Source organism: Pongo abelii, chromosome 8, assembly GCF_028885655.2.
Source record: "Pongo abelii isolate AG06213 chromosome 8, NHGRI_mPonAbe1-v2.0_pri, whole genome shotgun sequence".
NCBI classification, from domain to species: Eukaryota; Metazoa; Chordata; class Mammalia; order Primates; family Hominidae; genus Pongo; species Pongo abelii.
Genome location: NC_071993.2, coordinates 28635064 through 28647105, shown reverse-complemented (window position 1 = coordinate 28647105; position 12042 = coordinate 28635064). Strand labels below are relative to the sequence as shown.

Genomic DNA, 12042 nt, shown 5'->3' with positions numbered 1-12042 from the left:
TAATAATATTTGAAACAGATGAAAAGGTAATAATTTGGTTGGTAATTATTGTTAATCTTCACCTCTAATTTTTTAGTAACCTGGATTTGCTTCATTTCTATAAAATGTGTAGACACTGTTTTGCAGAATGAGGGAAGGTTGCAAGTGTCTTATTCTGACCTCCTTCCAGCCCACTAATTGAATCTTAACATGTAATTTGGATAGAATTTTACTTCAAAAACCAACAACTATGTGGTATATCACTAGTTCCAGCATCTGCTTCACACACCTGCATCTCATTCTCTCATTGGCTCTTCAAAAATTGAAATGATGATAATTAACTTGCTGGTACCATCTTCTCTAGCTAGCTCCAAGCCCACCCCAATGCCCCCTGCCCAGGTTTTCCATCTGCTGAGGCACGAATATTTTAGGCTATCAGAAGCAATATGTGTTTTAATGCAGGATTGTGGGATTTTATTGAAACATCGAAATGCTTTTTTCGCGTTTGGCGCAGTGATTGTGTTTTTATAGCACATGATCGGCTGCCCTGGCTCCATTAGCCACCACCCAGCCAGCGCCTCTAATTCTGAAGCTGGGCTGGGTTACTCTGTAGTGTGCAATGAAATTCCAGTAGTTTCTATTGTTTGGCTTATTCACCATTTTATTGCATTGCATTAGTTCTGAAAAAAAAGGGGGTGATGGAAAACATTAGAGCCCTACTAGACTAAAGTACCTTTTTTCTGCTTAAGTGTAATTTAAGCAAGTGTTACTGATTTGAAAATGTAAAATAAAAGATTTTTTAAAAACTGACATTTTGAAATACTTGGCTCTGTTTGTATTATTAAACACAGTTTAAAAAAATTACGTGTTCAGCAGAAATGTCTTTTACCTATGAATTTTATCTTGCCACCTATAATTGTTTTAAATTCATAAATGATTCTGATGCATTTAATTTTTTACAGGTTTATTGAATATGGAGAATATAAAAACAACTACTACGGCACAAGTATAGACTCAGTTCGGTCTGTCCTTGCTAAAAACAAAGTTTGTTTGTTGGATGTTCAGCCTCATGTAAGTAAACAATGAGCTATTCAATACCCTTCTGACTCATGTCATCTACAGCATCTCATGTGAGCATTTCAGTATGAAATAAATATGAAGTCAACTCACTTTTGGCATATATGTGGCTTTTCTGAGATGACAAAAGCATTTAAATATAATTTGAGACATCTTTGGTGGAGAAAAAGAAAAGCCCATAATATTATTAGAAAGAGAAGTGGAGGAAGCTCCAAGACCTGTGTTTGTAACTCTTATTTATATTCAATTTTTGTCAAGTAAAGCAACTCTTAGATGTTTCTATATATTCTGTATTTTTAAAAAATACATCACATTGTTACATGCATAATGCATTCTTATGTGTTATGTATTAGTATCAGTGTCTATAATTTTTAACAATTGACATTTTGGTTCCAAGTCTTTGACTTTGGTTCTGTATATATCCTAGCAAATAACCCCCCACTAGAACTGAAGGGCATTTTGCAGGAAATATACTGAATGAAAGCCCCATTGCAACTGCCATGTCTGCACCTGTCATCCTGGAAACTCCATTATGAACATTGTGAACTGAGAACTTCAGTGGATGAGGCCATTCAATTCCCTATCAAACCATACATCTTCCAGCAGATCCCCAGCCCACAGCATTTTCCTCATCCCCCAGGGACCATGGTTTCTCCTTCCACTGATGGCTGTACCCTGGGGTGCAAAACCTCCAAATGCTAGAATGACCTGCGGAAGCCCTTTGCACCTCTAAAGGAAGATGAATCTGGAGTAAAAGGTTTCAAGAATCAGGAAAGCTGCCTCCTGACTTGGGCACTGTGTTAGTCCCTTGTTGCACTGCTATGAAGAAATACCTGAGACTGGGTAATTTATTTTAAAAAAAAAAAAGAGGTTTAATTGGCTCACGGCTCTGCAGACTGTACAGGAAGCATGATGCTGGCATCTGCTCAGCTCTGGGAAGCCTCAGGAAACTTAAAATCATGGTGGAAAGCAAAGGAGGGTTGAGCACTTCACATGGCCAGAGCAGGAGGAAGAGAGAGGAGAGGAGCAAGGTGCCACACACTTTTAAACAACAAGGTCTCATAAGAACTGACTATTGTGATGACAGCACCAAGGGGGATGCTGTTAAACCGTGGGAAACTGCCTCTGTGATCCAGTCACCTCCCGCCAGGCTGCACCTCCAGCAGTGGGGATTACATTACAACATGAGATTTGGGTGTGGACACAGATCCAAACCATATCAGGCACCAACAGTGAATGGGACAGTCCTGCTTATGCAGAGCCTGTCTGCTGGTGTCCCAGGTCCAGTTGCTCTCAGACTCCCACAGTGTAGTATCAGCTCATGAATAATAACTTTCAGCTCTCACCCTTTATAGATAGGTCCCCAGAAGTATAGAGTATAGAACATCAACGATTTGATGAAGGAATCTGGACAGGCATCATGGAGAGCAGGAGGCTGCCCTTGTAGGGCACTCTGAAGGATAGGGTGAAAGAGGAGAACTCCTGCCTGAAATCAAGAAGGGGCTTAAAAGGGATGGTTGGAAGACATTTGTGGACAGAAGGTTATTTAACTCATCACACCTTTGGGGTATTTGATCTAAAAACCAGTTTTGTGATATTTTTAGTCACTTCTGTTCAATGTTAATTATGATGTATTTCAGAACATTTTAAAATGCCAAGTTACATTCCCCAGCTTTTTTTCAGAAGTGTTTGTTACATTTAATTTTCAACAGTTAATTGAATAATAATATATTGAAATGACTACTGACCTTAATTAAAGAATAATTTTGAGGAATTTTCTCCTAGAAAGAAAATTCAGTAATTCATGATGCTATGGAGAAATGTGAGAAAACTTTCTTTTCTTCCTTGTAGACAGTGAAGCATTTAAGGACACTAGAATTTAAGCCCTATGTGATATTTATAAAGCCTCCATCAATAGAGCGTTTGAGAGAAACAAGAAAAAATGCAAAGATTATTTCAAGCAGAGATGACCAAGGTGCTGCAAAGCCCTTCACAGTAAGTATAATAATGCTTGGGGGCCAGGTGTGGTGGCTCACACCTGTAATCCCAGCACTTTGGGAGGCCGAAGCAGGAGGATCATTTGAGTCCAGGAGTTCAAGACCAGCCTGGCCAACATGGTGAAACCCCATCTCTACAAAAAATATAAAAATTAGCCAGGCATGATGTTTGCACACCTGTAGTCCCAGCTACTTGGGAGGCGGAGGTGGGAAGATCACAAGACTCGAGGAGACTGAGAGTGCAGTGAGCTGAGATCACACCACTACACTCCAGCCTGGGCGACAGAGTGAGACCCTGTCTCAACAACAACCACAAAAAGCTTGGAGATAAGACATAAGCAGTAGATAAGATGTAAGATATAGTTGTATATATGAAAACATATATACAGCTGCATGTACTCGGGAAGAGTGTAATAGATATAAAAATCAGTGAAAGAATTGTATTTAGGTACATACCTTTTAAACAGTTACACTTTTTGTGCTTTGGTGAATGGATCTTCATATTCAATTGACTCAAAACTATTTTGTATGCTATTATGCAAGCATTTCATACTATTGTAGGCTGAACATTTGTATAAAATCTAGACCAATTAATTTTCAGAGCAGCCTTATTTTTAAAGCTAAAAATACCATCAGTTACTGTTACTCATTAAGAGTCCAAATGAAAAATTTAATAATTTGCCTTGCTTGTCTCCTTGTGTCAACAATTATATTTAGCACAGCAAAAGAAAATCACTATTTTGGGTATAGGATAAGTAGACCAATATTATTCAGCAATAATATTTGTATATTCTATGAGTATTATTGGAAATGATGATTGTGGTATATTCATGACTATAATGGCTTCTGGCAAGACCTTTTATTGTTTTTCTTCTTAATCTTAATATTTTCTACCTTTGGACCAAAAATCAAAAGCAAAGAAATTAAATGTCAAGAGCTTATTTTTTTCTTGCCCCTCTTAATTAGCTCATCATTAACTTTAGTCTATATTAATTTATGAACTGTTCATTGTGGTTACAAAATACAGATCACATTTCTGATTCCCAGTATATTTGATAAATACCTTTTTTTACATGCCAACAGTACATATCCGTTCTGAGTAGGTACTGTCATACGATGTTAGTTACTCAGGCTCTTGATCAACACTAAAATTAAATTTTCTGTTATTGTGAAATCTTATGTGACAATGAAATGCAGACTCAAATTATTTCAGCATGTTGCAACATAAAGATTTATTGTACTATTTAGACATTTTAAAGGTTTCTCAACGAAGATAAGAAAGGATAACATATTCTTAGGATTTGGCTCTCTTACATTTATGTTATATAGCCAACTAAAATACTTCCTGGCTTTAAAAATGTGAGACACGAAGGCTCCTGAAACACTTTTAATGAGACATCGAAGGAACGTGGTAATCAGCCGGGCACGGTGGCTCACGCCTGTAATCCCAGCACTTTGGGAGGCCGAGACAGGTGGATCACTTGAGGTCAGGAGTTCCCGACCAGCATGGTGAACATGGAGAAAATGCATCTCTACTAAAAATACAAAAATTAGCCAGGTGTGGCAGCACGCTCCTGTAATTCCAGCTACTCGGGAGGCTGAGGCAGGAGAATTGCTTGAACCCCGGAGGCAGAGGTTGCAGTGAGCCAGGATTGCACCACTGCACCCCAACCTGGGCAACAGAGTGAGACTCTTGTCTCAAAACAAAAAACAGAAAACATAGTAATCATCCTTTTACAAATTTGTCCAACTCTGAAAAAGGCATTTATATTATAAATTCCTTCCTATGAATAAGCATAAATAATGCAGCCAAAACATCAGAGTAAACAATTCTTTTCTCCAATAGCTATTTTAATACTGACATTTCCCCGTAATGATGACTTAGTGACTCATTATCCTGCAATTCAGTTAAGGCAGGAGTTTTGACTCTTGCCAGAGTAGTTTTTTGTTACAAGCAAATCATAGAAATAGTATTAGAAATTATGGCTTCTGAAGCACTTGTGGTTAAAGAGGATGACTTTTATTTCTGGCTGAGGGGAAAGACTGAACACAGAACAGCATTAGGTAAACCAATTGTAGAATGTTTGCATTGATGTGAAGTGAGGTAATGGCCTGGTTAACCAATTATTTTTTTTAATACTTCCTTTTGTAGGAAGAAGATTTTCAAGAAATGATTAAATCCGCACAGATAATGGAAAGTCAATATGGTCATCTTTTTGACAAAATTATAATAAATGATGACCTCACCGTGGCATTCAATGAGCTCAAAACAACTTTTGACAAATTAGAGACAGAGACCCATTGGGTGCCAGTGAGCTGGTTACATTCATAACTAAGAGAAATTTCCATAATTGTCTTTTTCTATAGAGCGCATGATGAAATCAGTTACTGTTTTGGTAGTAGGGTTTTTAAATCTATATCACTGTCATAGATGTACAATCTTGGTTCAAGTTGAATGCTGGTTTTGTTTGTATCTTTTTACGGCCTTATTTCAAACACCATGTATTAGCATAAGATCCGAAATCAAAATATGCACAGTACTGTATTCTAAGCAAAACCTCAAACCTTCTCGTTGTCTTTAATACAGCTGTATCTCCAAGATGAGGCTGAAATTTTCAGAGAGACTTAGCTAGAGGCTTAGTATGTATTGGAGTTCAGCGCTTCTGCTGGTCTCAGGTGTGGCTGCTGCTGTCGAGTTTGAATGTTAGCTGTTGAAGGTATCAATTCAGCAGCCATGAGCAGCTCCAGACAGACAGGTCAGCTTTGCTGTTTCTGGGTGGATCATCACAGATTTAGCCGGGCAGGCAGTAAGGTGTCCTCTTACTATTCAAAAAGTCTAGACTTTTTCTTACATATTCGCGATACGTTCACAGTGTGTGCATTTTAAAATAATTCTTAAAGGAGTAACTGAAATTGTACCTTGAGTGAATGGCCTTCATAATACAGCTTGAGAAGTCCTTTTGAGTACCTGTCAGTGACTCAACAACATTTAATAAGGGAAAGTAGACTTTTAACAGTTATTATATATGTAACTAAAAGCCTTTCCTTTGGGATTAATATTAGTAAGAATGGTAGTCTTGTGGCAAGAAATGATTACAAAGAATATTTTTATTTGTAAATCCTCTGAAGACAATTTATGAAGTCACCCAAAATGTTATTTTAGCTGGTTTTGGATTTTTCCAATAAATTAGAAGAAAGATTTCTATTCCAAAACATGTAAAACGTTTTACATATTACTGATACAATTAAAGATTATTTTTCATCTATGTGCAATAGATCACCCCTCTTTAAATTGCTCTAAGATATATTTTAGAAAACTTCTCATGTAATGTTATTTCTTTGTCATCAAAATGATTGTTAACACTGTCCAGACACCATCCTAACCTTGCCATTGTTAAAGAAGTTTGAGAAAGACTCTTATATAGTAAATATTTAGATGGGATCTCTCACTTTTCTTTGATACTACTGATTTTCAGCAAGTGAATTATATCATTCAAAATGCTAGAAATGTCTATACGTTCTATAAGAGAGCATATCCTGCCATTCTTGCATGCAGTGAAGCCCTGCCAATCGAAAATCATTGCATCTGTGACTTTCAAAGTGGAAAAAAAATGTTATTTTTTTGTTGATTTGTAAAGACAGTTTGTCATGTGAAAAAAAAATAGAATGTAGTAAAATTTTATATATTTATGAAATATTTGAAAGGCATATTTTTTTAAATATCAAATGGGGCTATTCATAAAATAAATTGATTGTATGTCAAGATGTCCTAATTTAAAAGAGTAGTTTTATAAATCATGGTCAACATTCCATGTAAATATTTGAGCTTTACACAGATAGATCCAAGTGCGCGATCTGTGCACTGCACATTTGATAGCATTATTCACTGCTTTTCCTTCATACTTGTCAAGTTCATATTAGAAACAGAGACAAAAACCACTCCAATGGCTTTGACACATAGTCACACCAAAATAGGTCATCAGACTAAGTATTATATAACAACATGATCCGGACAGTGAGTTCTAAGTGTATTAATTAAATAGCAAGAAATTTTGTTTTTAAAAAATGAAAGAGGGAGGGCTGCCAATCTGAAGTGTTAAGTAGATTGTTTGGGTAGCATATTTCCTTCTTTGAACATTGTCTGAAATTTTCTATAAATCAAGACTTCTTGTACAAAGAATGATGGGAAATATGTAATAATTCAGGCAATCACCTGAGTAATTTAGGCAGTCCAAATTCTTTACCCTGAAATACCCACATTTAAAAAAAATTGCAGATAATTGCTTCAGTTATTTACTTTGGGGACAGAGATATAGTGTAAAGTGGGAGAAACTGAGTCCTTTTTTGGTGGTGGTAATAATAAGATGTTATAAAAATATAACGTTTTAAAAAAGAAAGGTCCAGACCTTAAGGGCAGAGCTAGAACAATATTTTTTAAATAATGGGGGAAAAAGGGGGCACTTTGGCAATTTTAGAAATCAGGTAGTATACTTTTTTTTTTCTTTTTTTTGAGACAGGGTCTTGCCATGTTGATCAGGCTGGTCTTGAACTCCTGGGCTCAAGCAATCCTCCTGCCTTGGCCTCCCAAAGTGCTGGGATTACAGGCATGATCCACTGTGCCCAGCCAGTAGACATGGTCTTAAAAACAGTGTTTACATGGCCATCTTGATGCTTAGAAATATATTTGATTAAAATTTAATAAGGCAGGGCCAACTCCAAGAGTTCATTGACAACGGCAGCAAAAAGGCCCTGAATTCTGTGCTTTCTTCCCCCAGCCTCCTTCTCCAGCAAGGAGAACAGCACTCCCCGCTCCAGAAGCCAGCTCCCTAAGTTGGAGACACTATGTACGAGAAGAGCAATGTTCACTTTTTGAAATTCATATATTTAAAATTCAAGACCAAAAACTAAATTCTGTACTCCTATTATTGACTATAGTCAATTAAACATAAAAAGGTGAAATTAAAACTTAATTTTTTACCCTTATTTTACTGACCAATATGGAAGTTCTCGGTATCTTTAAGGCTGACCTTCCTGGTATTGTGTAATGATTGAATGTATCTAAACTGTAATAATTTGAAATTGACAAACATAACCTTCTCAGGCTTACAAAACTATGTTCTTTCTAAAGATACAGATTTTTATTATTTATTTTATTTTGACTAGGAAGGATTTATAAATAAATGTAATGAAAAATCTTTGATCTTAATAAAGTACCTTCAAACAATGTGTGTACTTACTTGAAAATTGGTTTTGCACTTGGATATTCTATTTTATTATACTACTATTCTGATCTATTCCATTATACTATTTCCCATGGTGGAACAAATTCTATTTTCTACTGTGATATGAAGTGATATAATTGAACTCGCCATGTCTAAAATTAAATTTCATATTTTTTTCAATCAAACACTGCTTTCATCAAGGCTGTTGGAGAGATGGAATTCACTAGTGTTGTTCTTACCCATACATTCCAGCAATTTGAAAATGTGGAGAACCGCAGTGGGAAGGAAGAATTAGGACCATCAATGATGGGAAAACACCTCCCCCACTCCCCACCTCCTCTCCCTCCTCCCCACTAGGAATCAGTGTCACACACATCCTCTTCCTGAGCTCCAGTTAGGCGAAACTCAACTTTTTCAACTGTGCATATAGGAACAGATTGTCATCTGCTATGCAAACTAGCTGGCATTGGCCTTGCTTCAGTCCTCGAGCCAGTTAGCCCCAGCTGTGCATCCACAGAAAGGTTGCTCTTAAGAGCTTTAAAGCATTTAAGAGCATGGGATCTGGAGTCAGAATTCTTCAGTTCACATTCTGATTTTGCCTGTTTCCAGCTCTGCAGCCTTGGGAAAAACATTGAACCTCTCTGTTTTTCATTTTCTCATCAGAAAAAAATAAGGATAAGAACAGTGATTACCTCATGGGATTGGTGTGGGCATGAAATGAAAGAATCCATGTATACTTAGAACAAAACCTGATCATATTCTTTCACCCATAAGACTAACTCCACTTCCATTGCTAATCCTACTAAAACACTTACCGACAGAAGTGTTCAATAATTGTGAGCTCCCATTGTATAATGGTCATTATCATCACATCACACAATTTAAAAATATCTGTGTAAGTATTCTCAATCACTCTACATAAACAGTTTCCCTATTAATAAGCCCACTGGAAGTTTACAATAAGTTATTAGAAGTTTTATTATTTATTTATTTATTTTTTTGAGATGGAGTTTCACTCTGTTGCCCAGGCTGGAGTGCAGTGGCGCGATCTCGGCTCACTGCAAGCTCCGCCTCCCGGGTTAACGCCATTTTCCTGCCTCAGCCTCCTGAGTAGCTGGGACTACAGGCACCCGCCACCATGCCTGGCTAATTTTTTGTATTTTTAGTAGAGACGGGGTTTCACCATGCTAGCCAGGATGGTCTCGATTTCCTGACCTCGTGATCTGCCTGCCTCAGCCTCCCAAAGTGCTGGGATTACAGGCATGAGCCACCGTGCCTGGCCAGAAGCTTTATCATTTTTTAAAAAGTTTCATAGCTTCCTAACAAGTGACACATCAGGAACTAATTAGGTAATCCCCAATAGGAAGTGAACCAATTTTTATTTTTAACCACTGGGTATGCAGTGTAACTAATAACAATTAGAAAGAAATGTCCCTTAGTTGTATTAATGCCATTTCTTCTACTGCCACCCTTTTATCCCCAAATACGTGTTCAGTTACACTTAAGCTTCTGGAGGACAGAAAATATTTTACCTTTGTAACAGCTATCTTATACACATACACAGGCCTAATCACTGCCTGGCCAAATTGTACTTAATAATCATATAACATCTTTATAATTTCCATACATGATCTCATTTAATCCCACAACTATCTTACATGGAATATATTATTTTCATATTTTACAGTGGAGCAAACTGAGCAGCAGGGCTGGAGTAACTTGCACAGGGTGACATTGGTGATGAGCAGTGGAATCAGGGTTGGAATGTTGTCTGGCATCTTCCAGCTCCACGCTGTTTCCACTGCATTGTGCTTTATCGTGTTTCTGTAACTTGAGGTAAAGCTGGGAACAGGTTAAGATTTGGGCAATTAGAGGAATGATTGTTCACGCTTATGCACATGCAGTTGGCAAAGAATTTTCTCAAAACACTGTTGCTTTAGTCAGATACAACTTGATGTATCCATGCCTGTACAAGTGGGTTCATCTTCAAACAATGGCTATTATCAGAAATGTATAAAAACCTTAGATAGCATACTATGAAATTTTCTGTTAAGTCTGCCTGAGTTCCAGTCCCTACTCAAGACTGGCCTCAGTCAATCATGATAATCTCCTTTTTGTAGTGACTTATCTGGGCCAGTCATGCTACCAGTTCGAGGTCGTGTCTGTTGGAGGAGCTATGAGAAAGACACATTTTCCTGATTTAAACAAACAACTGCATGAAATGAAAATCCTTTATGGTCCTGCCTTCATCTTTCTGCTTGAGATGCTCAGTTGTGATGCTTGTCAATATGACAGCCATAATCCTAACCCTACATCAGAGGATGATAAACGCCAATGTACTACGGATGACTGAGTGAAAAAGATCCTAAATCCATAATATTGAACTGCTGAACCAATCCTGGGACTTCCTTCCTCTAACTGTTAAATTAAAAAAAAAAATGTTCTGATGGTGTAAGTCATTGCTTCCTTGCTGCTGAAAGCACTCCTAATTTGAAACAGTATTCATGAGCAACTCAGGCCATTCTCAATATCTACTTTTCACTTAGCAAAAGTTGTCCTTTTGCTCAGTGGTCACACACCCTGCAATGATACAATTACTGAGTGTTAATACACTCTATAGAATGGTCCAATGCAAGACGTTCCATTTAAATTTTATTTTTCTCAGATTTCATTTCTTTTTCCTGCTCAATATGGATAAGAATTTAACCTTAAAATTCAAGTTCAGAAAAAAGTTGTTCTTCCTTAATGTTTTTGGATTTACAGATTTATGATGGTTGTGTTCTATTAGTCACTCAAAATATGTTATAAATTAAAAGGCTGACTAAACACTGCAGAGTCTACCATTTCAAACAAAGTAATGCTTGTTTAATTGTTTAATTTGACTCGGGCAAGAATTATACCAAAAGGTTCCATTCGCTAAGCCCTTGCTCTGTGCCAGGCATTGCTGCTTAGTAGTAGATAAGCTGTTTGTGATCATCAGTTTCACTTAAACACAGAAAAGTTCTAAATAGAAATATATTTGAATAACTACAAAATATAGCTACAAAACATCTATTGCTGTAAATGTTAAAGGGATGCAATGTAGCATAAAGTAAAAACTTATGAAAATATATTACTATTAGGAATCTAGACGATATCACAATAATGGAGGATGGAAGAAGGAAGGAAGCAATATAAATGTACGTAAATATCAGTTAAGTAATTATTTTTTAAGAATTTGACCGGCCTGGGCAACATGGTGAAACCCTGTTATCTACAAAGAAAAAAGAAAAAAAAAAGAGCCGGGAATGGTGGTGAGCACTGGTAGTCCCAGCTACTCAGGAAGCTGAGGTGGGAGGATCATTTGAGCCTGGGAAGTCACCGCTGTGAGCTCTGATCACGCCTCTGCACTCTCAAAAAACAACAAAACAAAAAAATTGAAAGCAATTTCCAGTGGGACTATAATTAAATACAAAGAATCAAAACGAGAATCCATAAAATGAGATGACAGAAGCAAGACCAACTGTATCTCTAACAAGAGATTTAAACGGCATAAATTCATGTATTGAGACAACGTTTCAACTACATTGAAAAATGAAACCAACTGTATGCTTCCAGATGAGAAAGATTTTAAGTGAGAAGATTAACTACAGTATGCCAGGCAGATGCAAACAAAGCAGAGAGCACAAAAAAACAAAACAAAACAAAAAACCAGAGTTGAAGTCAATGCTTATTAACTGGGTCAAAAAGTTGTTCTTTAGTAATTAATGCTATGAGGCACTACAAGA

The 12042-nt window shown here is 36.9% G+C and overlaps 1 protein-coding gene across 9 annotated transcripts in view; it reads left to right on the top strand.

Annotated features, from left to right (window-relative positions):
- The window catches only part of MPP7 (MAGUK p55 scaffold protein 7), a 258770-nt gene extending 250493 nt beyond the window's left edge, over window positions 1-8277 (top strand). For 7 of the 9 annotated variants that reach the window (XM_054522122.1, XM_024254266.2, XM_054522121.1 and 4 more), the window contains 3 exons: window positions 942-1050; window positions 2908-3051; window positions 5206-8277. In XM_054522122.1, the coding sequence (XP_054378097.1) occupies window positions 942-1050; window positions 2908-3051; window positions 5206-5385 (433 nt within the window). In that variant the 3' untranslated portion in view covers window positions 5386-8277. The remainder of the gene's footprint in view (window positions 1-941; window positions 1051-2907; window positions 3052-5205) is intronic. The other 2 variants (XM_054522123.1, XM_054522126.2) reach the window with 1 other exon arrangement.
- Window positions 8278-12042: the final 3765 nt, after the last annotated feature.